Raw genomic sequence first — 23,529 nt, forward strand, 5'->3', positions numbered from 1 at the left:
GGTGGGGATGGTTGTCCAGTGATACATACGTACTTAATGCCACCAAGCTGTGCACTTAAAAATCGGTAAGATGGTAAGTTTTCTACACACACAGAGGCAAGGAAGAACAGGGCTCGGCAAACATTTTCTGCAAAGGGCCAGATGGTAAATATTTTCGGCATTGTGGGCCACACGGTTTGTTTCACAGTTACCCAGCTGTCCTCTTGGTGTCCTCCTAACACCGAGCAGCCACAGTGAATCAGTGAACAGATGGGCGTGGCCTGGTGCCAATAAAACTTTATTTGCCAATCAGGGGCGGGGCCGGCTCTGGCCTGCGGCCAGCAGCCTGCTGATCCCTGATGTGAAGGGCACCTCCATGTGGGTGTGTGTAGTTCGGTGTACCGTTCACGCCTGTTTGTGCACAGAGTGGCCCTGGAAGGCGCCGGGAACCATCATGTCTCCAGAAAGAGGAGAACCAGGTGACGAGGGGACAGAAGAGAAGGGAGAATATTAACTGTGTGGCCTTCGGTATTTTCTGGATTTTGCCCCTTTTAGGCTTTTCACCTGTTTGCCAAATTCAAAACGACAAACCAAAGAGAACAAGGAAGCTAGAAATCTCTGCCTGGGGCCCAGAGACAGTTCCCCAGGCGGGGTGTGGAGACCCAGAGAGGAGGCCGAGCCCGGGCGGAGGCCGGGCGGAGGCTGGCAGGCACCGACTCACCCGATCCTGACGTTGGCGTGCAGCTCCCGCACCGTCCGGGTCTCGCGTTTCCGCAGGATCTCCGCGTCGTACCAGAAGCCGCGGTCCTTGGGGTTGTCAGGGTTGTAGTTGACCATGACCGTCTGACCCACCGCCAGGTCCTGCCATTTGATGATGTGTCGGGCGCGAGCCCGGACGTTCCGTGAGTTCATCTGCACCACTCCGTTCTCCGGGTAGCTGGGGGAGGGGGGGAGAGCCCCACGCTCAGACCCCAGGTGCCAGGGGACCTCACTCCCTTGACGAGAGAGAGAAGCCAGGCGGAGAGGGCCGCCCGGTGTACGGGTCTGGGTTGTCATCACAGCAGCCTGGAAAGCCCCCTCCCCATGATCTCATCTGCTGGTGTCAAAAACACACAGCTCTAGTGACACGTTCCAATCACAGAAGGTGCTGTGGGTTGAACTACATCCTCTAAAAACCTGTGTTATGATTCCAACTCCTGGCACCTTGGAGTGGGACCTAATCTGGAAATAGGGTCGTTGCAGATATAAGGAGTTCAGATGACGTCATAACAGAGTGGCCCTAAACCTAGTGACTGGCGTCCTTACTAGAAGAGAGGATGAGACGCAGACAGAGGAGAACGACACAGGAAGAGGAGGCAGAGGCTGGCGGGATGTGGTCATAAGCCAAGGACTGCCGGTCCCACCAGAAGCTGGAAGAGGCAGGAAGGATTCTCCCCTTCAGGTTCCAGAAGGTTCACAGCCCTGTCGCCACCTTAGTTTTGGACTTCTGGCCTCCAGGACTGTGAGAGAATAAACTGTCGGAGCAATGCCAGTGGTACTCTGTTACGGCAGCCATAGGAAACTAAGACAGCAGGAAATGAGGAGAGGGAAGCACTTAACTTCTTCCACATACGTGTGCTGAAAGTGACTTTTGTAGAGGGATATACATTATTTCGTTTACATAAATACAACATACTAGAGATTAGAAAATGATAGGAAGTCATTATTCTGGATATGCAGGAATATTCCAGCAGCCTCAAAAAAGGCATAACATAATTGAGCTAAAAGTAGCATATTCTATTAGCAACAAAGTTAAGCCTCGGCTGTGAGGGGGACAAGCCCAAATCTATTGAGACTAGCTCTATAGCCTGGTACTCATTATCTTTGCTAATAAACCACCAAGTACAAGGGCTGCCCAGCTTTTCCTGTGAAGGACCAGATAGTCAATATTTTCGGCTTTGTCATCTGGAAGGTGTCTGTCGTGAACATGCAGCTCGGCTGCTATTACCACGAGAGCAGTCACAGACAAGATGTAAACGAATGGGTATCGGTGTGTTTTGATAAAGCTTTATTTACAAAAACAGGCTGTGGGACAGATTTGGTCTGAGAACTAGAGTTTGCAACCCCTGACCAAGAGGACGGGAATGTTGCAAAAACTGCGATTCACTCATCCAATTACTCCCATAATTCTTAGAGCTAAGCTTAGGATGTGCCAGAAACCGATGTAGGCAGTAGGGACCCAGCAGAGAACCACAGAATGTGAGCTCCCTGTAGGCAGGCACGCTTGCCCTCTGTTAGGTACTGAATTGTATCCCCCAAATTCATACACTGAAGCCCTAACACCCAATGTGACTGTATTTGGAGATAGGGCCTTTAGGGGGTGTCATAAGCGTTAAATGAGGTCAGGGCTTCCCTGGTGGCGCAGTGGTTGAGAGTCCGCCTGCCGATGCAGGGGACACGGGTTCGTGGCCCGGTCCGGGAGGATCCCACGTGCCGTGGAGCGGCTGGGCCCGTGAGCCATGGCCGCCGAGCCTGTGCGTCCGGAGCCTGTGCTCCGCAACGGGAGAGGCCACAACAGTGAGAGGCCCGCGTACCGCAAAAACAAAAAAAAAAAAGTTAAATGAGGTCAAAAAGGCAGGGCCCTAATCTAAGGGGATTGGTGTTCTTATCAGAGGAGGAAAAGACACCACCAGAGCTCGAGCGCTCACGCTCTCTCTTTCTCTCTCTCTCCATGCACACAGAGAAAAGGCCATGTGAGGATGCAGTGAGAAGACAGCCGTCTACGAGCCAGGAAGAGAGCCCTCACCGGAAACTAACCCTGACAGCACACTGATCTTGGGACTCTCAGCCTCCAGAACCGTGAGAAAATAAACGTCTGAGATTGAAGCCGCCCAGCCTGTGGTATGGTATGTTGTTACAGCTGCCAGAGCCCACTCAGACACCCTCTGTGTTCACAGACAGGAATCCCCCATGCCTATCGCAGGGCCTGGCACACAGTAAGCGCTCCAGAAGTACTGTGTATTCCGGCGCGGGAGAGAGAGGACACCTAAGACGGTTTCACACAGTGCTATGTGGTATGAAGAAGATGGCACAGGAAACAGGGAGACTGCAACCCTGAGGGGACGACTGGGCAGGGTTCTCCGACGAGGTCCCCATGACGCTGGTCCTCAGGGTGCGGGGGGCCTCCGTGTGGTTTGGGAGCACGAGGGTGGGGTCTCGGATCCTGATCATCACCCCCAAGCAAGCGCCAGCCTCCGGGTCCCACATCCATGGAGCCGCCGCCCCAGGCCCGCCTGCCCCGCAGATACTCACTCATCGTATTTCACGTGATAGACGATGTCGTCCTCCGGCTTTGGGCTGGAGGTGGAGCTGCAGGGCTCGTCCTGGGCCGGCACCTTCCTCGTCACCCTGATGACCTTGGCCTCAAACCACGCGCCCATGTTCGTGTCCCTCGCGTCCACGTACTCGCCAGCCTGCGGGGGCAGAGAGCTCTCACTCGGCCCAGGAAAGGGATGCCTGACGAGCAAAACCGCCAAGAGCCTGCTTTGGTTCCTGGGCCCGGATGCTTCTCACTGTGGCCCTGAGGACACGGGGCCTGGGTCGTTCTCCAGAGGGAGGCGGTCCCGGGCCCCGGGGGGGTCGGAGCAGCATCCCTGGCCCCACCCACTCGATGCCAGGCGACCCCCAGTCATGACGACCGCCCAGCGTCCCTGGGGGCAGAACACCCCTGCTGCGTGGCCCAGGGAGGCCAGAACTGCCCATTTTTCCATAGAAGCTGGGAATCCAGAGCCTTCCGTGAAACGTCATGCTCTTAGGGGGAGGATGGCAGCGGATCAGGACTTTGACAGCCCCTGCGAGGACCACAGGGAAGACACCCACAGGCCCGGACACGGGATTCTCCTTCAGGGGTTAGGAAGGAACCCCTGAGTACCTATGTTTCCGCCAAGGAACCTCGGGGAGATGGTCACGACAGGCCGGGGCTGCCCAGCCTCGGGGATGGAGGGCTGGGGGCGCTCCGGGTGGAGCGCCGCGACCCCGGCCTCCGCGGGAGCCCCACCTTGTAGAGGCCCAGCTCCGTCTCGTCCCACTCCTCCTCGTCGGCCTTCCCTTCCGGCTCGGCGGCCGCCTCGCCGCTGTTGGAGGACTTGTCGGACTCGCTCTGGGCCAGGCAGCAGCCGGAGTCCGTGTCGGAGAGCTCAGAGTCCCTCTCCTTGCTGCCACCGCCGGGGCCACCGCCGCTGGGGGCGGGCAGCACGAGGCTCTGCCGGACCAGCAGCTGGATGGTGTCGTTCAGGCGGACGTCGTAGTCAAACAGCGTGTGGCCGTCCTCCATCTGCAGGGACACGGGACTAGGTCAGCGACACGGAGAGCCCCCCGTGGGCGAAGGACCGCACCAGCCCTCGCGGAGGCCCCGCCCTGGAACAGACCACCGGCCAGTGAAGCCTGCCCACGCCCCGGGGTGCCCAGTGACCCCTTCCTCAGGGTCCCCAGGCCCTCTCAAGTGAGGACGGCTGCTGCCACTCGGGGAACGTTCCCCGTGAGCACACAGCCTAAGCCCGCTGTGCCGTGGCTACGCATCGGGTGTCAGGGGAGGCGTTAATACTTTATGTGCTTTGGAACTGCTGTTACAGTAAACACGCATCACCCGTACGTACCCCTGGCTCTCAATCGAGGGTATTCCCGCCCCCAGGGGATGTTGGGCGATGCCTTAGGGACATTTTTGGTTGTCATGACGGGGTTGGGGGCGCTAAGGATCCCCAGGACGGCCCCCACAGAGAACGACCTGCTCTGATGTCCACAGTGCCGGGGAGGGCGAGGTGGGGGAAGCTGGCCTGCATGAACCAAAGGGTGGGTGCCCCGTGACGTCCATCAGGTGCCTTATAAGGTTCTAGCTCAAACCTCATCCACTCAGGCCTCCTCTCTATTAACTCCTTTGTGCTAATGGATTCCACCCACACTAGTCACTGGCTGATGGGGAGCCGGGGAGCCGGCAGGGCTCTACAGTCTGCACCAGGCGTGACTCATCAGGTGTGTGAAGGAGTTTGTCTTCTGAGCTGCATCTCTAGGGCACCCCTAGGGTACAAAAGGCTTTGCACTGGGGCTTTTCTTAGAAACTGCCCCAGGGCACTCCACCGACACCCAAGAGGACCCTCAGCCTCCAGAAGACCCTAAGGCAGGCTCTGCTGACCTCCGGTGATCACTCTCTGTTGGGGGGGGGGCCATCGTGGACACCGCAGGGGGTGAAGGTTGAGCAGCAACCCTGCCCCACCCCCTGGATGCTGGGAGCACCCCCCAGTCGTGACAACCAACTGAAGGCCTCAGACATCACCCAGTGTCCCCAGGCAGAACAACCTGGCTGTTCAGAAGCGGTGCCCTAAAGGAAGGAAGAAGAACACACAAAAGATCGACTTTCCCTCCTTCCCACTTTTTAACCCAAAGCTGGTGGTTCAAAGGGCTGATTGCCATTAATATGCAAACAGCACCTGGGGTTACAGGGAAGGCAAGTTCCAGGGCACTCGCTGCAGTAGTTGTTAACCCTTATTCATCTCATTCATTGCAAATCTGAGAATCAGATGGCCGATTGACCCCTCTTCCGGAGAAAGGCACACCTGAACACACCAACACTTGCCTGCAGCTGCAGGGGCCACCAGGGTCCCTCCAAAGCCCACCCTGGACACCCGGGCCCACGCTACCTGTTCACCCAGAGCCCAGCAAGAGCCTCCAATGTGCCCACCACTGCCCAGATGTCAGAGGGGGCCAGGGAGTGAGATAGCGGCAGCCCTCCAACACCGGGCCGACCCAGGACAGCCATGACAGCGGGGAGAGGTGACACGTGTGGTCACAGCAGCATGACACCCAGGTGCCCAAGGGTGGAGCGACCCAGGGTCCACTGACGGATGAATGGACCAACACAGTGTGGTCATCCTCCCTAAAAAGGGGTGAAGCACTGACACTTGCTACACTGTGGATGGACCTTGAGAACACGATGCTCAGAGACAGAAGCCAGACACCAAAGGCCACATACTGCCAGAACCCACGGATAGGACGTCCCTAGAGGAATCAAACAGAAATTGGATTCGCGGTGGCCACGGGCTGGGGAGGGGGGTAAGGGAGTGATCAATAAACGGTGCAGGAATTCCTTTGAAGGTGATGAAAATGTCCCCAAATCGACTGTGGTGATGGTTCAAGTCCCCGTGAATACACTGAAAACCAGTGAATTGCACACTTTAAATGGGTACATTGTATGGGGTATGCAAATTATATCCCAATAAAGATTTTTTTTTTAAAGAAGAATCTGAAAAGGCTGCAGACTGTATGATGCCAACTATAAGACGTTCTAGAAGAGGCACAACTATGGAGACATGAAAAGGATCAGTGGCGGCCAGGAGGTAAAGGGAGGGAGGGACGAACAGGCGGAACACAGGCTTTTTAGGGCAGTGACACTATTCTGTATGACACCAAAACGGTGGATACACATCATTACACATTTGTCCAAACCCCTAGAGCGTACAACACCAAGAGTGAACCCAAATGTAATCTATGGACTCTGGGTGATGTTAATACGTCAACACAGGTTTATCAGTTGTACCAAACGCACCATCTGGTGGGAGACAGGTGTGCAGAGTGGGTGGGGGGGTGGGCAGGGCAGGGGGTATATGGGCAATCTGTGTACCTTCCTCTTAATTCTGCTGTGAACCTAAAACTGCTCTAAAAATATAGTTTGTTGATTTCTGAAAAAAAAAAAATTGATGGAAAAAATAAAAATAGATGGAGAAAGACAAGTGTCTCCAGCACCACTATCATAAGGACACCAGCAGAGAGTAAGCCAAACGTCATTAAAAACGATTACAGGATGCAGGCACCCGGTGCCCAGTGCCTCCACAGCTCGGGAGACGCCCCTCAGCACTGCGGACATTCGGGGCCGGTCATTCTCTGCGCGGGGCCATCCTGTGCACCGTGGGGTGTGGAGCAGCCTCCCTGGCCCCATCCACTCGATGCCAGGAGCAGCCTCCCAGCCGTGACAACCACAGACGTCCCCAGACACCGCCCAGTGTCCCCAGCGGGGCCGCACAGCCCCCGGTGAGAACCACTGAGCTAGAGGCCCTCAGGTGCGCGCCGGAGGGACAGGTAGCCCAGCGCCCACTATGCTCACGGCAGCATCGTTTGCAAGCAAAACCGTGACTCGTTCCTACCAAGGCATGTTACACAGCTGCGTGTGACAGTTAAACGCAGGAAAGTAGATGCGTCTGCCACACACGTCAAGGGAGGGAGGATGGTTTCAGAGGATGGGAAATAAACGGAAGCACCTGGACGGGGTTTTGGTGGGGGTGGGGAGCCGGGGCCAGGAGGGAGCGCGTGGTCGGGCTTCTGTTTTGCAAGGAGCACTGGGACGGAGGTCAAGCGGGAGATGGTGCGGCAGAGCTAAGGGAGGAAGCGGAATGCACCAGAATGGCAGCGGGGGGTGCGCAGGGAGCAGCGGGGAGCAGGGGTGGTCAGGACCTGGCCAAGGGCCCGCGGCTAAAGACGGGTGGGGGGGTGGGGGGAATCCTGAGGGAGCCGTGGAGGAGCTGGGTTGCATACCCACTCGCCTCCTCTCTCCCGGCATTTTCTACCCACGATGCCAGCCCCACACGTCTGTGACGGGTCTGAGAGCCAGAGAGACAAGAGGCGCGCGCGCGCGCGCACACACACACACACACACACACACACACACACACACACACACACACACACACACACACTCCCCCTCCCAGTGCAAGGGCACAGCGACAGAGGCACAAGCAGGGTGGGCTGGGTAAGGAAGGGGCCACGCGCTGGGCCAGGCTGGCCCAGGGCTCTGCCTACAGGACGGAATGCACGGGCTGGTCCGACTGCTTCCTGGGACCACCTCTGGAACATTCCACAAGGGCCCCGCAGTGGGCAGGAATGCGCTCGCACAACCGCTTGCCCCGGTGAGAGGGTGTGTGTCGGGTGCCCCTCTCCCCAACGCTGCTGGCCCGAAGCTGTGCACAGCCGATCGGGAAGCGCGGGGGGAGGGCTGGCCCCAGGCAAGGGGACCAAATGTGCCGAGTCTAGGTTCTTTCTAAGACCCTAAAACTCCAACTGAGGCTACAGGTATTAATAAAAGCTGCGCAGAGTGAGCGACAGGCGAGCTGTACCTGAGGTTGCAGGTTCTCATGTTAAAATTAAACGTGCGGGTTAAAATCCTGCGCCACCAAAATTCCAGGTGAAAATCCCTTAAACTGCCTGTAGTAAAACATATACACATGGTTTGGGGCAGGTGGCTCTGCTCGGCAGATTCAGGTGTAAAGGCAAAGCCGCCCAGGGCATTTAGATCACATCCCTCTCTCTTTTAATCGGGAAGCTTCCCGGACATTGGGAGTTCTGGGCACACGCATGGCACAAAGTGAAATAAAACACAGAGACCGCTTGACGACACAGCTTCCTCTCCGAAGCCTGGATTCAAAGCTCACCACAGTGACACTTTCGGCTCACCTTCTGCCCCCTCGGGGCATTTTGTGGGGATACTTTTCAGGCGCTGAGTGCTGCCCAGAGGCGAAGAGCACAGGCTATAAACACCCCTGGGCTTGGCAAGGGGTGGTCCTCCTGTAGGCTTAGAGGCGGCCATCAGGAGCAGTGGAGGGTGTAAACCAGACCGCAGGCCCCCGGAGGAGGGCGCGTGAGCTCCAGGCCGAGACGGACCTCCGGCCGGAGGAGGGCAGGGGGTTCTGTAACGCCCGATGGCCGGGCTGGGAGAGAAAGCAAGCGAGACACCGCGCGGCCTCCCCTCCTGGGGCTATGGCCCCAGCCCACACCTTCCCATCTAGGCCTCCGCAGCAACCTGGGGTTCAGGCGAGACAGACTGATGCATGGACAGAGAGGGGAGGGAAGAAAAGTTACGAAGCGGGATCCCGGCCGTGGCACAGGGCCACACTGCCCACCAGGGCGGGGTGTGGGGGCTCAACACAGAGGCGCGTCCCAGCCCATCCACGGGTGGGTCCTGACAAGTGAGCTCTGCTCAGTGACCCCGCTGGGCCACAGCCGAGGCTAGGCCCTGGAGCGGCATTTCGGGGGTCTGCAAGGCCTAGGCTATCTATTGTGTGGTGACATCGTGATGTCACTGGCCATCTTCGGCCTCGTGATCCTGCAGGGGTACCAGAGCCTGTGCCTAAGGGAACGTGCCCTCGTGCTTTCTCGAGCTGTGAACTTTGCTCAGCTTCCAATGTCTAATAGGATAAAAAACGACAAGACGTGATGAATATCCACAACCCTCTTTGGGGTCCTCCATCGCTTTGGAGGGTGGAAAGGGGTCCTCAGTCCAAACAGTGTGGGCACCCATGCCCTGGAGAGAGACGCGGTCCAGCACATCCCAGGCCGCCTGCTCCTGACGTACAACCCTGGATCCACCGCCCCAGGAGGAAGCTTGCAAGTAACTGCCGCACCCTGGCCAGCGGGACAGTTCCAGCTGTCCCCGTTTTGTAAATAAAGTTCTACTACGACCTGAATCGGGACACACCCATTCATTTGTGCTCTGTGTTCAGTTCAGGACTTTCGATGGCAGAGGTGAGCAGACAGACCGCACAGCCCACAAACAGTTACCACTGGGTCCTTAACAGAAAGGGTTTGCTAATCCCTGACCTAGAGGGCATGTCTCCAGCCAGGAGCTCTGGGGGTGGGGAGGAAGGGACCCTCCCTCATGCAGCCCAGCCGGAAGGACAGGTCTCCAGGAGGGGAAGGACAGGTCTCCAGGAGGGGACTGTCTTATTTGCCGCCTAACCCTGTCCTTTGGGAAAACAGGCTGACATTCAGGAAAAGCCAATCCAGCAGGGACATCTGGTGAAGCACTGGGACATGAGTGACCCTCCAGAGGCCATTCCTAGGATGCCATTTCACCTGATCTTTCAGACCGCTTTCCTTAAGTAAATTACCTACTAAATCATCAGTTCTCAACTGGGGACAATTTTGCCCCCAGGGAGCACTTGGCAACATCTGGGGACTTTGTGATCTTATGACTGGGGGAGGGCTCCCGGCATCAAGTGGGTTAGGCCAGGGAGGCTGCTCCACACCCCACAGCGCCCAGGATGGCCCCCCACGGAGGATGATCTGGCCCTGATGTCAGCAGTGCCCAGGGGAAGGCCCTGCGCCAAATGATTTATTGCTCCTTTACCGTGAACCAGGCGCTGAGCTCAAACACCAGCCCCCTCCCTGCACATCCCTGCATCCATGACCTCACTGAATTCTCACCGTGCACATGTGGTGGGTCCGAAATTAGCCCCACCTGACGGGAAAGCACAGCGACTGTCCTGGCCAGAGACACTTGGCCAGGGCACTTGGGGAAGATTAAGCGCAACCATCGTACCTGACTGCGTTAAAGGCACCACAAACGACGGCTACTGCTATTCTTCCGGGCAGCCAAAAAGAAAAGAGGCGCCAGATGCCTCTCGCCTTCGCCCAGGCTGGGCCAGCCGCCTGGCGTCCCTTCCCCCATTCGGCTCCCTGCATTTCCGCCAATCAAGTGACATAACCGCCAACCCATTCAGCCTAAGCAAGCCTCCACGAAACCCTCCCATATCCTGAAGAAAGACTCAACTCTTGTTCTGCTTTATTGGCTCCGGTCGACCTCACTGCAGACCTTGGACTGAGATGCCGTTTCTTTATAAAGGAAAAACAAAAGAAGGGAAAGGATCTCGAACACTCTCTAGAACATTCCGTAAGAACAACAGCTCTCTTGCACCCGCTGGAAATGGCACTGCTTCCTATCGTGATTAGCCCAGTCTGTTTGTAGACCTGACTTGCTTCAAGGTGCTATTGCTGTGTGCCTTTGTTCCCCACCCTCCTGGCACTGTCCACACCTCCTGTGAGGCTGGGCCACTTCCTGGTCGCGCAACCTTGGGGAAATTGCATCACGGCTGAGGCCTGGCCTCCTTACCCGGAAGACAGAACCGGCTACGCACCGGCCCGCTGAGCGGGCTGAACACTGAGCGAGCGCAGGGAAGGGGGTGAGCATCAGTAAGAGGTCCCGTGGGAACGTGGAACCTTCTGAGAACTTCAAAAGCTGCGCTGCGAGAAGAAAGGCAGGGTTCAGAGCTGTCTCTCAGTGCCGATATCCTGATGATTAGAGGCACGATGCTTATCATCACGCTTTTTAACTCACACAGACGTTATGAAGGCTTTCATAAGCCTTCGTGTGGATCACCTATTATGTTCCCGATGCAGGGAGATAGGGGTTTGGTTACGTGGGTGTAGACATTTGTCAAAACTCCAAAAAGTCCGCTTAAGACGTGTCTCTCACTATATGCAAGTTACATCTAAAGAAACAAGAACCACAAACAAACATTGTACTCTAGTTAAGGACAGGCAATGCTGAAGGGTTTAGGGGGTGATGTGAACCAGTGCCTGGAACTTTCTCTGCAATGCATCCCCCAAAATAAGATGGATTGGTGGACGGATAGAGGCAAGGGAGACAGCTGCCGTGATAAAGCAAACGTGGGAAATGTCAGTGCTAAAAGCCACGGGTAGGTGTTTAGGTGTTCACGGCTCTTTCAACTTTTCTGCATGTCTTTGAATGTAAAGATTAAAATACACGGTGCCCAGACCACAGCAGGCACCCAGAAATATTCACTGCCTTGAACTTAAGAGGACTCGATCCAACCCGCCTTTGGAGGATGCCACGAACTGTTTAGCCGGTGCCCGCAGGCGGTCTTCAGGAACTCGGTGGAAGGACCTTCTGCTGAACACAAAGACTGAGAGGCAAATCGAAATCAGTTTGGATGCTGCAAAAAATGAGCCCCCGCTGGAGGAGAGGGGAGAGAAACAGCATCCCAGGGGAGCTCCACTCGCGGCCCTGCCTTTTCTCCACCCGCGCCACGCACGTGACCGCAGTCAAATCCCCGAGTTCGCCAGCTCGGCTTTCCCTCCCTAGGCGGGGCGCATTAACTCAGATGCTTAAGACATTCAAATCCTCGTGTCTCGCACAGGAAGGAGGCTAAAGGTCTCGGAGGGCACCTCGAGCCCAAGAAATTAATCATCAGGTCTCATTTCCAGGAGGCAGGCAGGATCCTCCCAGCCCCCAAAAATTCCTGGCCAGGCGGGGAGCATTTATTTTTCAATCTAGACACCAGATGGCGGCAGCACCCAGTTCAAAACGCGACAACAACAAAGTCAGAGCCCGACTGAACACTTTTAATCCCATGCGCTGTCTATGCCGACCGAGGTCCCTACAGGCCACCCAACTCCAGGGTGGCCCCAGCAGATGAGAACAACACTTTCTGTCAGACCATCTCCCACTCAGGGAAATCCCACTCACAGCCTGGCCTGCCGTCCCCCCTGCCCACGAACCAACAAGAATGGACACCCTCAGGGGCGCCACTAGAGAAAATGTCCCCAAAGTGGGCAGCCCACAAACCAAGGGTGGCCATTTTCAATTGCTACAGGGGCTGGGGGTGGGGTGGGGGAATCTCGAAGAAAGGGAACCTAGGAGCAGGGCCAGCTGAGCCCGCGGAAAGCACAAACCCCTGATCAGGGGCGGCCCCGCTGCCGCCAGAGAGGAGGCCCAGAAGTGGCGGAAATTCCTGATTAGCAAGCGCCATCTCCAACTCTGAATAAGCTGATCCAAATTTCTAGAAAACCCTGTGGGGGTCGGAAGCTAAATAGGTGCAGACCGTGGGCCATCGGCATGTGTGTTTCAAAGAAAAACATGGTCCCTTCCGTCCTAGCGTCTGAGTATTGATTCTAGGCTCTTCCTAGAAACTCATCAGCCCTCCATCGGCCACCTCCAACTTATTTTTTCTAGAAATTATTTTGAGGGGAGGGTCAAAAAAAAAAGGCGGGGGGGGGGGGCTGGGAGTTTAAAAGCCCCCAGACGCAACAGATTCGAGTGCCTGATGTGTCAGTCTAGGAGTCGAGAGCCTTTGTTCCTCGCTCAGCAAAAAAAAAGGGGGGGGGGGGGGGCTGGGAGTTTAAAAGCCCCCAGACGCAACAGATTCGAGTGCCTGATGTGTCAGTCTAGGAGTCGAGAGCCTTTGTTCCTCGCTCAGACATTGGAGGTTTCTGTGGAGAAGCGGACCGGACGAGGGGGGAAGAGTGTGTGTGCGGTGTCTGGATTGAGGCAAGAACAAAGGTGCTGGGCGGGCAGGCGGGCAAGCGGGCGGGCAGCCTGCAGGGCGGGTTTACCTGCTTGCCCCGGTAGAAAAGCCTCTGCAGGCCTGGCTCCACATGGAACAGCTCCTGGATCTTCTTCCTCAGCTCTTCCACTTTAGTCAGCCTGGACAAGGAGTCCACAGTGTGGGCCACCTTCCCATCCATGGTGCGAACCTGGATCCACATGGTGCCTGCTGGTGCGAGAAGGACAAGAGAGCAGGACCCCTCGGTCAGTTCTGCCGTCACCACCACCACCGGGTTGTGCCACACTCAGGTCATCCTTGCTATTATTGTCCAGACTGTGGACACCAGGCAACTCCTGGAACGCCCTCCCAGCCCCGTAATACCCCTAGACTGCCACGGCTGGCCCAGGGCCTGGCTGAGTGAATTAAGGAGTTAATGCATTAATGAGTAGCACCGGTGGAGGACTGAGGAGGGAGGGGGAAATTAGCGGAGAGGAAAAAGCATCCTGGACCACGCAGTCAACCCACCCTGCCTTTCACAGAGGGAAAAAAAAAAAAAAAACACCAGCGTCCAGAGGAGGAAGGGGGACACAGCCAAACGGTCAGGGGCCGAGTTTGTTCATTCATCCATTCATTCATTCCCTGGATGAATACTGACGCAAGAGGAACCCAAAAGTCCGGCTCGGGTTGGAACTTCAGAAGTCCCAGGGAACTCAGCTAAGTGTGACCGAAGGGGAAGGAGCCCACCAGAGACCCGAGAGCTCCGGACCCCCGGTGCTCGCGGCCCCCCGCCGCCGCCCCCGCGCGCGTGCGCGACGCACCCGCCCCGCGGTGGCCATGGCAACCGGCCGCCCCGTCCCGGTCGCCCCCGCGCGCGCAGCGCTACTCACCTCGGCCCCACTGCTGTCCCGAGCTCCAGCCTGCGTTTCCCGGACCCCGACGCACGGCCCCGGAGCCCCTCTTGTTCTCCCGCCCGCCCGCGCGGGCCAAGCCGGCGAGCCCACGCCCACCCCCACCGCCAGGACCTGCCGAGGGGCCCGCGCGCCAAGTCCCGCCCCCTTCACTTGAGCCTCCTCGATCATTGGCTCCGCCGCAGCCGGCCGCCCCGCCCTGCTAGCTCCCCATTGGCCCAGACGCGCCCGGGGAGCTAAGGGCGCGCGAAATCGGGCTCGGGCGCGACAATTGAATCGCGGGGCACCCCGCGCGCAGGCGCGGAGCCTGACATCCTCCCCCGCGGCTCGCCGGGCCCTCCCCCACCCAGCCGGCGCGACCCCCGCGGGGCGCCAGGGATGTCCAGCTCACCCCTGCCCGAGCCCGGGCTGCCAGGGGCGACTCCTAAGGGCCGGCAGGGCTGGGGGCAGAGCCCGAGACCGCGTGTAGGGCAGCCCTGGCACGGGGGACGCGTGCGCCCGTGCTGGCCGAGAGTCCTGGAAAGTTTTGCAAAGTCAAGGCCCCGGGTGCGCCGAGTCCTGCCCGCCGCCCCCCCGCCCACCCGCGCCCTGGCCCGGGCTGGCACCCCAATCCGCCTGACTGCTCACGATTCACTCGCCTGATTGTGCGCCGGCCCTTCTGAGGATGGCAAAGGAACCGCGTGTGTGGCTGGGACCCCGCGCGGACGTGCGTGCGATCCCGAGCCCCCGGACGGCCACCACTGCCCGCTGCGCTGCCAGCTGCTCTGATTTTTTTCCCGCGAAAACTTGGCGTTTGGGAGTTGCGGGGCCACAGGAGGCCGCGCCGGGGGCGGGCGCCTGTCTGGTGATTGGCCGCCGCAGTGGCGGGAAGCGAGAAAGGGGGTGGGGGGCGCCCCCGCCTCTGTCCACCGCCCCCCTCCGCCCAGCGGGCCACGGCCCCGCCCAGCCCTGCGCGCTCTGCTGGGCACGCCCAGCGTGTAATGGGGTCGGGTGGCGGGACCTGAGTCACCCCCACCATGGGTGCCCTTCAGGAGCCCTAGGGATCCCCCCGGGGGCAGGGGCCCCCAGCGTAGAGACCCCCGACCTCCTAAGTCCGTTGCTTCAGCCCCTCTCCCCAGGCATGCACTGACCAGTAGGGCAGGAAGGTGGGAATCCATGCCTAAATTCTGCCGGAGAATTTGGGGGACCCCCCCCAGGAGACCGCCTGCACCCGATGACGGGCCTCATCGCCCCAGCCTGATTTCCTAGCGTCAGGGCTCGCCAGCGCTCCCCACCCTACCCACCCGCAGGGCTTGTTTGCTGGTTTTTCCCGCCTCGTTTTCCCGCCTTCTCCAGGCTGTCCAGGCGGGCAGAGCTGCCCTCCCCCCTCCGCCCTGCCTGCTCTGCTCTGGCCAGTCTTGGCGGGCATACAGTGACCCATGCTAGACACCTACAAAGTGCCTGAACAGGGTGCTCAGAGCTGGGAGCGCAAGAGTGGGCAAGGTCGACCCTGTTGGTGGTCTCCCGGGACGTTACATTCTTATCTGGGGAGACCAAGAAATGAATAAATAAAGCAAATCATTTCAGATACCGCACATGCAATGAAGACAGGACAAGAGCTGGAGAGTGACCAGCGGCCGTATGGGGGGTGGGGAGAGAGGGTACTCTGGTTAAGGTGGAGAGGTGGGCCTCTCTGAGCAGATGACATTTGAGCTGAGATCTGAGATGAGAAACCAAGGACAGATGGGTCAAGGCGGAAAGAGCAAACTCAGAGGCCGGAAAAGGCTTAGCGATGGACAGAGAGCAGGGCAGACACAGCAAAGGGGAGGGCAGGCGGCAGCTGAGGAGGTCAGAGGGGTGTCTATAAGACCTCGCAGGCCACCAGGAGGACTTTGGTCTTTCTCCTGAGAGCAGTGGGTAGCATGGGAGGGCTGTGAGCAGAAAAGCGATGAGCTCCAATTTATGTTTTTACAAGGTTTCTCTCGCCACACATAGAGTTCCTTCTGTCTTGGCGCTGGTACTTCTGCTTTTGTTTCCCCTGGCAGTAGACAGATTAATGGCCCCCCAAAGATGTCCACATCTTAATCCCTGGAGCCTGTGAATATAGAACCTTCCATGGCAAAAGGGACTTTGCAGAGGGCATTAAATTAAAGATCGTCAGATGGGGAGATTAACCTAGATTATCTGGGCTGGCCCAATGTCATCACAAGGGTCCTAATAAATGACAAAGAAGGGCAGGAGGGTCAAGTCAGACACATAACGATGGAAAGAGAGGATGGAGTGATGAAACCAAAAGGCAAGGAATGTGAGAAGCCTCTAGAAGCTGGAAAAGGCAAGGGACAGATTCCCTCCTAGATCCCTAGAATGTAATCCTGCCAACACCTTGATTTTAGCTCCATTTCAGACTTCCGACCTCCAGAACCGTAAGAGAGTTAATTTGTGTTGTTTTAAAGCACGGAATTTGTGGACATTTGTTATAGCAGCCAGAGGAAACTAATACACTCCAATACACGAAGTCCAGGTGCTCCTGTTAATTTTCTCCACCTTGAGGACTTCCTCAGTGCAACTGATTGCATTTCTGGATGCTCAGCCATCAGCCACGTGGAGACCACGTCACAGGTGTGAACAGGTAGGCAGGCCTCCCAGAGCTTGTGAGGCAGATGAAATCTTCCACGTTGACAACTCCTGCCCCAGGAACCCAGCCTGCTCGTGGCGAGAGCATAGCATCCATTTGTGCCTGCTGTTGCTAAAACTCAACATGGCCGAAAGAAGAAATAGACCGTATATTCTTCATGTACATTTGGTACAGGGCACAGCCCAGGCTCCTTGAATGTCTGAGGTTAACTGACACAGAAAGAGGTGTCTGGCTTTCCCTGAAGAAAAGACCTGGAGTGGTGGGGATGCAGGGCCCCATTTCTCTAGTCATTTCAAGAAAGTCAGAGGGGTTGCTTGGGTTAATTAACAACCATGAGCAAGAGACTATGCTAAGCATCTTCCAATGAAGCTGAGTAACCAGTTAGGAAGACAAGACATCGATGTCCGCAAAAGACATCGCGTCCCATAAAGCAAGATATGACAAAGAGTAAATGAGGCCTGCCAGAGCCTGGAGAACAGATACTTTGTAGAGCCTCTTCTGCTTCAGACCCTCCCGCTTAGGCACCGGCCCACGCGTGAATTGGGCACCACGAATAACTTCTAGGGTGCCAAGGGCCCCAGTTTCCCTTTTGCAGAACAATATGCTCTCGACAGTCATTAAGTCATTCAACAAACTTTAATTGTCCTCCCTTGCCTGAACCAGGCTCTGGGCTCGGCAAACAAAGTCCCGCCCTAGAGGGACTTCCCAACCAATGGAGGAGACAGAAAGACAAGTGTCCGCTGTGCAGAGAGAGAGAATGTTTCGTGTTGGTATCCATGTTCACATGGAGCCCACCGTGCTCTGAGCGTCTTCAAGACACAGCAGATTCCATATCCTGGCCGTGGCTATCATTTTCCTTCTAACACACACTGATATAAATATAGAGCTCTTAAGGTGGAAATGATTGGGAATTCCCTGGCAGTCCAGTGGTTAAGACTCTGAGATTTCACTGCTGAGGGCACGGGTTCAATCCCTGGTCTGGGAGCTAAGATCCCACAAGCTTCATGGTGTGGCCAAAACAAACAAGCAAACAAAAGGTGAAAACGATTTTCTGCATAGGACCCAGCATCCATCTGTGAACCCTGAGAAGGGGGTGCACACACCCACATTTGGGGGCCATCAGATGGTGCAGAAAATACCCCTGGGCTCATGCCCTGTGCCTCTCCATCTGTAAACAGAGTTCATGATCCCTGCCTCACCACAGGGCCTGGAAGAATTCTTCCCACCCAGGCCCCTAGACCTCTGGCAGGATGACAGTTGTTCCCTAGTCGGCAGCAATGTTGGGATCTTGTGGTTTTCTTGTTCATTTGTTCGTTATTTACTAGGAAAAAAGACGTCAGGCTACCATTTCACCAACCAGGGAGGACTTTGGGATTCCCAAGCGGCCGCCCACTCCCAGCAGCCTTGCCTCTCATCCTGGCCATTGGGAACCCCTTCCCGGAACCCTGGCTGGATGATGTCACAGACGGATGACATCACTGCGGCCAAGGAACCGGGGATCTCAGTGACACGGGGGAGGGGGGAGGATGTTTCTCCGTCACCCCAACCCCCTATGTCTGTGGTGAAGTCCATTGAATTAGTGCTGCCCAAGGATGCGGTCTACCTGGCCGGCTCCAGCATAAAAGGGCAGGTGGTTCTAACTCTGAACAGCACCCTGGTGGACCCCATCGTGAAGGTGGAGCTCGTGGGAAGAGGTTATGTGGAGTGGAATGAAGAAATTGGGGCATCCCGCGATTATAGCCGAGATGTTATTTGCAACAACAAGGCTGACTATGTGCACAAGACAAAGACATTCCCAGTGGAGGGTAAGGACAAGGCCGGCCGCCACCCTTAGCCAGAATAGGAACCGGGGTCTGGAAGGTAAACACATCTGTTAGTCAATCAACAAACCCCCGGGGATATCAGAAATGGGCAGAGGTTCCCGTGGTCACGGGGAAAGAGATAGGAGGGAGAAGGCTAGGAAGGCTCTCCGTGGGAAGGACTGACTAGTCCCCAACTCTGCCAGGTTCAAATCTAAAGTCTGGACAGACATCAGGAAGCCTGAGCTGCCAGGAATTTATATGTCCTTTCCAAAATGTGTCCATGGGGGTGTTTCCAGGTAGTCCACAGTCAAGCAGAACACTTGGCCAATGCTTGGCTGAACAAAGTTCAATTGTAGATTTTTTTTTTTAATAATTTTAGATAGGGTAGCCTGGGAAGGTCTCTCCAAAGAGGTGACTACCAAGCTCAGATCTAGTGATGGGAGGAGGGGGACCTGACCAGATATCCAAGGGAGGAACGGCAACCTGCTGGGCCTTCATACTCAGCAATTAGGCCACCTCTCTGTGTCCCAGTTAACCCACCTGGAAAACGGGAATAGGAAAAAGTCCTGCCTCCTAAGACTGTCTTGAGGACTTAATGATTTAATGGCATGTCGAGGGGAGGGCTCAGAATAGCGGGGTGGGGGGGAGGGGGGGAGGGGTATACAGTAAGTGCTTGTTAGGTGTTCGTTTTTTCAACCCAAACACTCCCCCACCCCTCACCACCCACATTATCAGCTATCACCCTTCTCCATTTCCAAGGGAAGCATCCTTTCCCCTCAGAAGCATCAGCCCCAAGCCTGCGATGGGTTCACTCATTTACTTCACAAACATGTATTAAGCACGTACTGTGCACAACAACCATGCCAGATGCTGGGGATACAACAGCGAAGAAAACAGACAGGGTCCCTGGCGTCGCTGGGGTTGCCATCAGGCAGGGAAAACACTGTAATAAGAGGGTTTTGGAGAAGTGCAAAAAAATAAAATAAAACAGGGAGGTCACAGAGATGGGGGGGCAGTGTGAGTCCCTCCTAGGTCTTCCGTCACCACTCAGTCAATCAACAAATATTAAGCACCTACTGTATGCTGTGCACTGAAGGCCAAGCTCTGCCAGGGCAGGGAGATTTGCCTGCCTTGGGACCCAAGATGTGTTTGTTGAATGAATATGTGATCGAATCCTGCAGCCAGACCTCCAGTTTCCCAGGCCCAGAGCAGAGGTGAGCAAGTCCCGGTCGGTGGTTTTGGGTGACCACCCCAGTCACATCACCTACCCAGGGCATCGGTCTCCAGCCCAGCTGAGACCTAATATTTATGGGCCTAGGCTTTTTCGATCCCTAAAAATCACAGAGCTAAGCCTAGCTCAGGGACAAACAGGCCAGGTCCAGAACAAGCTCCCTGCCAAAACAATAAAGAAAGAAAAGAGGGAAGAAAAGATTCTAGAACCTTCTGATGGCATCGGTGTGTTTTGCTTTCAGATAATTGGTTAAGTGCAGGCAGCCGCACCTTTGACTTCCATTTCAACTTACCTCCCAGGCTCCCTTCTACCTTCACCAGCAAAATTGGCCACGTCTTTTACTTCGTGCAGGCCTCCTGCATGGGTCGGGAGCACATTCTAGCCAAGAAGAGAAGGTACTTGTTGGTTCAAGGGACTTCTTCGGATTTCCACGCAGAAAACCCATTGCAGGTAGTGATGTAGGAGGAGCAGGGGTAGGGCATGTCCTCAAAGCTCCCCGGAGGCACGGGGAGGTGGGCAGCCAGGAGACAGGGGAGGCCGTGACCCGGAAGAAGGGAAGGTGTTGGCTGCTCCTCCAGCCCAGTGATTTCGCAAACGGGGAATCAGAAACCAGGGCAGGAACTAAACCAGCAGCTCTCAACTGGGGTGATTCTGCCCCTGCGGGGGACACTGGGAGATGTCTGGGAACATTTTTGGTTGTTTCAACTGGGGAGGGGGGATGAGTGGGATATAGAGAGAGTGGGCCAGGGATGATGCTCCAGACCCCGCAGCGCCCCCCACAGAGAATGACATGGGCCCTGAATGTCCTTGATATTCGAGAATCAAGAGTGAGCCGAGGGGCTTCCCTGGCGGCGCAGTGGTTAAGAATCCGCCTGCCAATGCAGGGGACACAGGTTCGAGCCCTGTTCCGGGAAGATCCCACATACCGCGGAGCAGCTAAGTCCACGCGCCACAACTACCAAGCCCACGAGCCACAACTACTAGCCCGCATGCCACAACTACTGAAGCCCTTGCGCCTAGAGCCCGTGGTCCGCAACGAAGAGAAGCCACCGCAATGAGAAACCCGTGCACCACGACGAAGAGTAGCCCCAGCTCGCCCCAACTAGAGAAAGCCCGCGTGCAGCAACGAAGACCAAACGCAGCCAAAAATAAGTAAATAAATAAATGTATTAAAAAAAAAAAAAAAAGAATGAGCAGAGGCCCTGCTGTGACCCCTGACTGAGGGTCCTGGGCGCTCGGTGACTCTCAAGGAACTGATAATGGAGGTGGTGCCCCCCACCAAGAAGCATGGAAAGGGGATGCCCTCCATTCAGGGGGAAGGAAGGGCCTTGTGGCATCAGTCACCTGAGCGGAGGAAGTTTTTGGACGGCTTCTGGAGGCCAGGTGCAGAGGTGGAAGTAAGGGAGGGTGGACTTACATTGGCCAAAGTCACTTCACCTCCCTGGGGACCCATTTGTCATCAGAGTGTTGTGGCTGAGAGGGCTGGCATTTTAGTTTTCAAGGTCCAAGTTAAAAATCCCAGCATCTCCACCAACCTGCTGTGTGACCCTCTGCAAGTGATGTGACCTCTCTGTGCCTGCATTTCCTCATCTGTCAAATGGGCACAGAGATGGTGGTGCCTGTCTCCTAGATCTCAGAAGGAGCAGTGAGTGGACTTCATGCAAGTTCTGGACCTCGCACAGTGGCTGGCAGTGGTGGTAGGAGAGAGCCCCAGAACATTTAGGCCCCATAAATCTTGTCACTGCTGCTGCTGCCACAGGTAGCCTTTTTTTTTTTTTTTTTTGGCTGCACCGCATGGCATGTGGGATCTTAATTCCCTGACCAGGGATCAGACGCGCGCCCCCTGCATTGGAAGCATGGAGTCTTAACCACTGGACCGCCAGGGAAGTCCGGGCAGTCTTATCTGTGTAACAGGGATCATCGCTAGCCCGGCCTACTTCAGGGGGGTAGATGCTTGGAGGGGTGGATCAGATGAAGCAGACCTGAGCTCAAGGCCTGCTTGGCCACCTGCTCCCTGTGAGAACCTGAGCGGGCTCTGGCCCTTCTCTGGCTCTTCCCTCAAGAGTTAATCTAGGGTGCAGGGGGCACAAGGCAGGAATTGGGGCAAAATGCTGGTATGGGACCAGACCTAGCTTGAGATCTCTGCCGCCAGATCCTTCACTAGCCGATGGCCTTGGGCAATTAACAGCACCTCCCAGACCCTCGATTGTCCTGATCTGTACAATGGGAATACTACTGCTACTACGAATAATAATAATAATAATCTTTCCTCGATTGTGGGGGTCACAAAGCACCCAGCACGATGTGTACACATAGGGGATGCCTGGTAAGTGGGAAGAGCTCAAATCGCTATTATAACAGCAAAGAGAGTTATTACAGATACGTTTTCTTATTTATTTATTTATTTATTTATTTATTTATGGCTACATTGGGTCTTCGTTGCTGCGCACGGGCTTTCTCTAGTTGTGGCGAGCCGGGGGCTACTCTTCAGTGAGGTGTGCAGGCTTCTCCTTGCGGTGGCTTCTCTTGTTTGCGGAGCACGGGCTTTAGGCGTGCGTGCTTCAGTAGTGTGGCGCGCGGGCACCATAGCTGCGGCTCGCGGGCTCTAGAGCACAGGCTCTTGAGCGCAGGCTCAGTAGCTGAGGCGCACGGGCTTAGTTGCTCCGTGGCATGTGGCATCTTCCCAGACCAGGGCTCAAACCCATGCCCCGTGCCTTGGCAGGCGGATTCTTAACCACTGCACCACCAGGGAAGTCCCTACAGATATGTTTTGAGAGTACAGAAACATGATGTTTTCTTCAGCTACTCAGTACTGTTTTAATCAGATTGTAGGGGGCAGGGTGAGGGCAGGAGCTAGTGGACCAGGGCAGAAGCTACTGCTCTGGTCCAAGTAGACACGGAGTCTTGACTCCTACAATCTGTCCTTCTCATAGCAGCTGAAAGGATTCAGGTGATGACCCTGCTCGGCCTTCCAGGGCTCCCACCTCCCACGGGGTAAAAGCTCAAGGCCTCCCTGCGGCCCCCAAGGCCCTGCACCACCTGCCCCGTTCCCTCCCTGCCCTCCCCTCCTCCCTCTCTCCCCCTCGCTCACTCTGCTCCAGCCACACAGGCCTCCTCGCTGTTCCTCCAACACGCCAGGCATTGTGCTGCCCCAGTGCCTTTGCACAGGCTGTGCCCTCTGCCTGGAACCCTGTGATAGGATCTTCCTATCCCTCCCCCTCATCCTTCAGATCTTTGTTCGGAAGCCAGGTCTTCAATCACCGGCATTGCTGATGCCCCAATGAACCACCACAACCCCCACAGAAGGCAATATCCATATTAAAATGAACACGCACTTTGCCCCATCTATTTCCCTTCTAGAAAATTCTCCCATCACTATCCTTTCATGTGTGTGACATGACCTCTCACTGCACTGTTTGTGGTGGCCAGAAACTGGCAACAGCTTAAATGTTTGTTGCTAAGGCAATTAAAGTAGCAGTACACAAAGGTCAACCCTACAGATACAGCAAAGAGAGAGAAAGAGAGAGAGACAAAGACACAGACAGAGACAGAGAATGAGGCAGCTCTCCCTCTCAGCACCTCCAAGTTACTGGGTTGAATGAATAAAGCAAAGTTCAGAACAGCGTGTCTAGCCTGCACCGTTGGTGGTAAAAACAAAAAATGCACAGAACTTCCTTGCAGGTGTAACAAACAGACGACTCTTTCCAGAGACCAGAGAAACCAGCAACAGACACTGCCTCCTGGGAGGGAGCAGGGGAGGGGCAAAACTTTTCCCCTTCCATTTTTTTTTTTTTTTTTTTTTTTTTTTTTTGCGGTACGCGGGCCTCCCTCTGCTGTGGCCTCTCCCGCTGCGGAGCACAGGCTCCGGACGCGCAGGCTCAGCGGCCATGGCTCACGGGCCCAGCCGCTC

General features: G+C 56.1%; 2 protein-coding genes across 2 annotated transcripts in view; one reads left to right on the forward strand and one right to left on the reverse strand.

The window, feature by feature from the left end:
* Positions 1-565: 565 nt before the first annotated feature.
* Positions 566-14,054, reverse strand: LOC114484894 (E3 ubiquitin-protein ligase UHRF1-like). The gene is made up of 5 exons (XM_028484195.2): positions 13,952-14,054; positions 13,132-13,289; positions 4,016-4,291; positions 3,271-3,431; positions 566-916 (listed from the first exon to the last, which is right to left on the reverse strand). The coding sequence occupies exons 2-5, from the start codon at positions 13,282-13,284 to the stop codon at positions 697-699; spliced, it is 810 nt and encodes a 269-aa protein (XP_028339996.1). The 5' UTR covers positions 13,285-13,289; positions 13,952-14,054; the 3' UTR covers positions 566-696.
* A 4,074-nt stretch (positions 14,055-18,128) lies between these two features.
* Positions 18,129-23,529, forward strand: part of ARRDC5 (arrestin domain containing 5) — a 14,919-nt gene continuing 9,518 nt past the window's right edge. Inside the window, exons 1-2 of the mRNA XM_007109319.1 lie at positions 18,129-18,391; positions 19,861-20,069. Coding sequence (XP_007109381.1) covers positions 18,139-18,391; positions 19,861-20,069 — 462 coding nt within the window. The 5' untranslated portion in view covers positions 18,129-18,138. The remainder of the gene's footprint in view (positions 18,392-19,860; positions 20,070-23,529) is intronic.

The sequence above is a fragment of the Physeter macrocephalus genome, unplaced genomic scaffold (genome assembly GCF_002837175.3).
Source record: "Physeter macrocephalus isolate SW-GA unplaced genomic scaffold, ASM283717v5 random_144, whole genome shotgun sequence".
NCBI classification, from domain to species: Eukaryota; Metazoa; Chordata; class Mammalia; order Artiodactyla; family Physeteridae; genus Physeter; species Physeter macrocephalus.

Coding starts and splice junctions, on each gene's coding strand:
- LOC114484894 (XM_028484195.2), bottom strand. CDS start 13,284: ATGTGGATCCAGGTTCGCACCATGGATGGGAAGGTGGCCCACACTGTG. Junction 3,432..4,015: donor CGGAGCTGGGCCTCTACAAG/GTGGGGCTCCCG, acceptor CTGCCCCCGCAG/GCTGGCGAGTACGTGGACGC. Junction 917..3,270: donor TATCACGTGAAATACGATGA/GTGAGTATCTGC, acceptor CCCCTCCCCCAG/CTACCCGGAGAACGGAGTGG.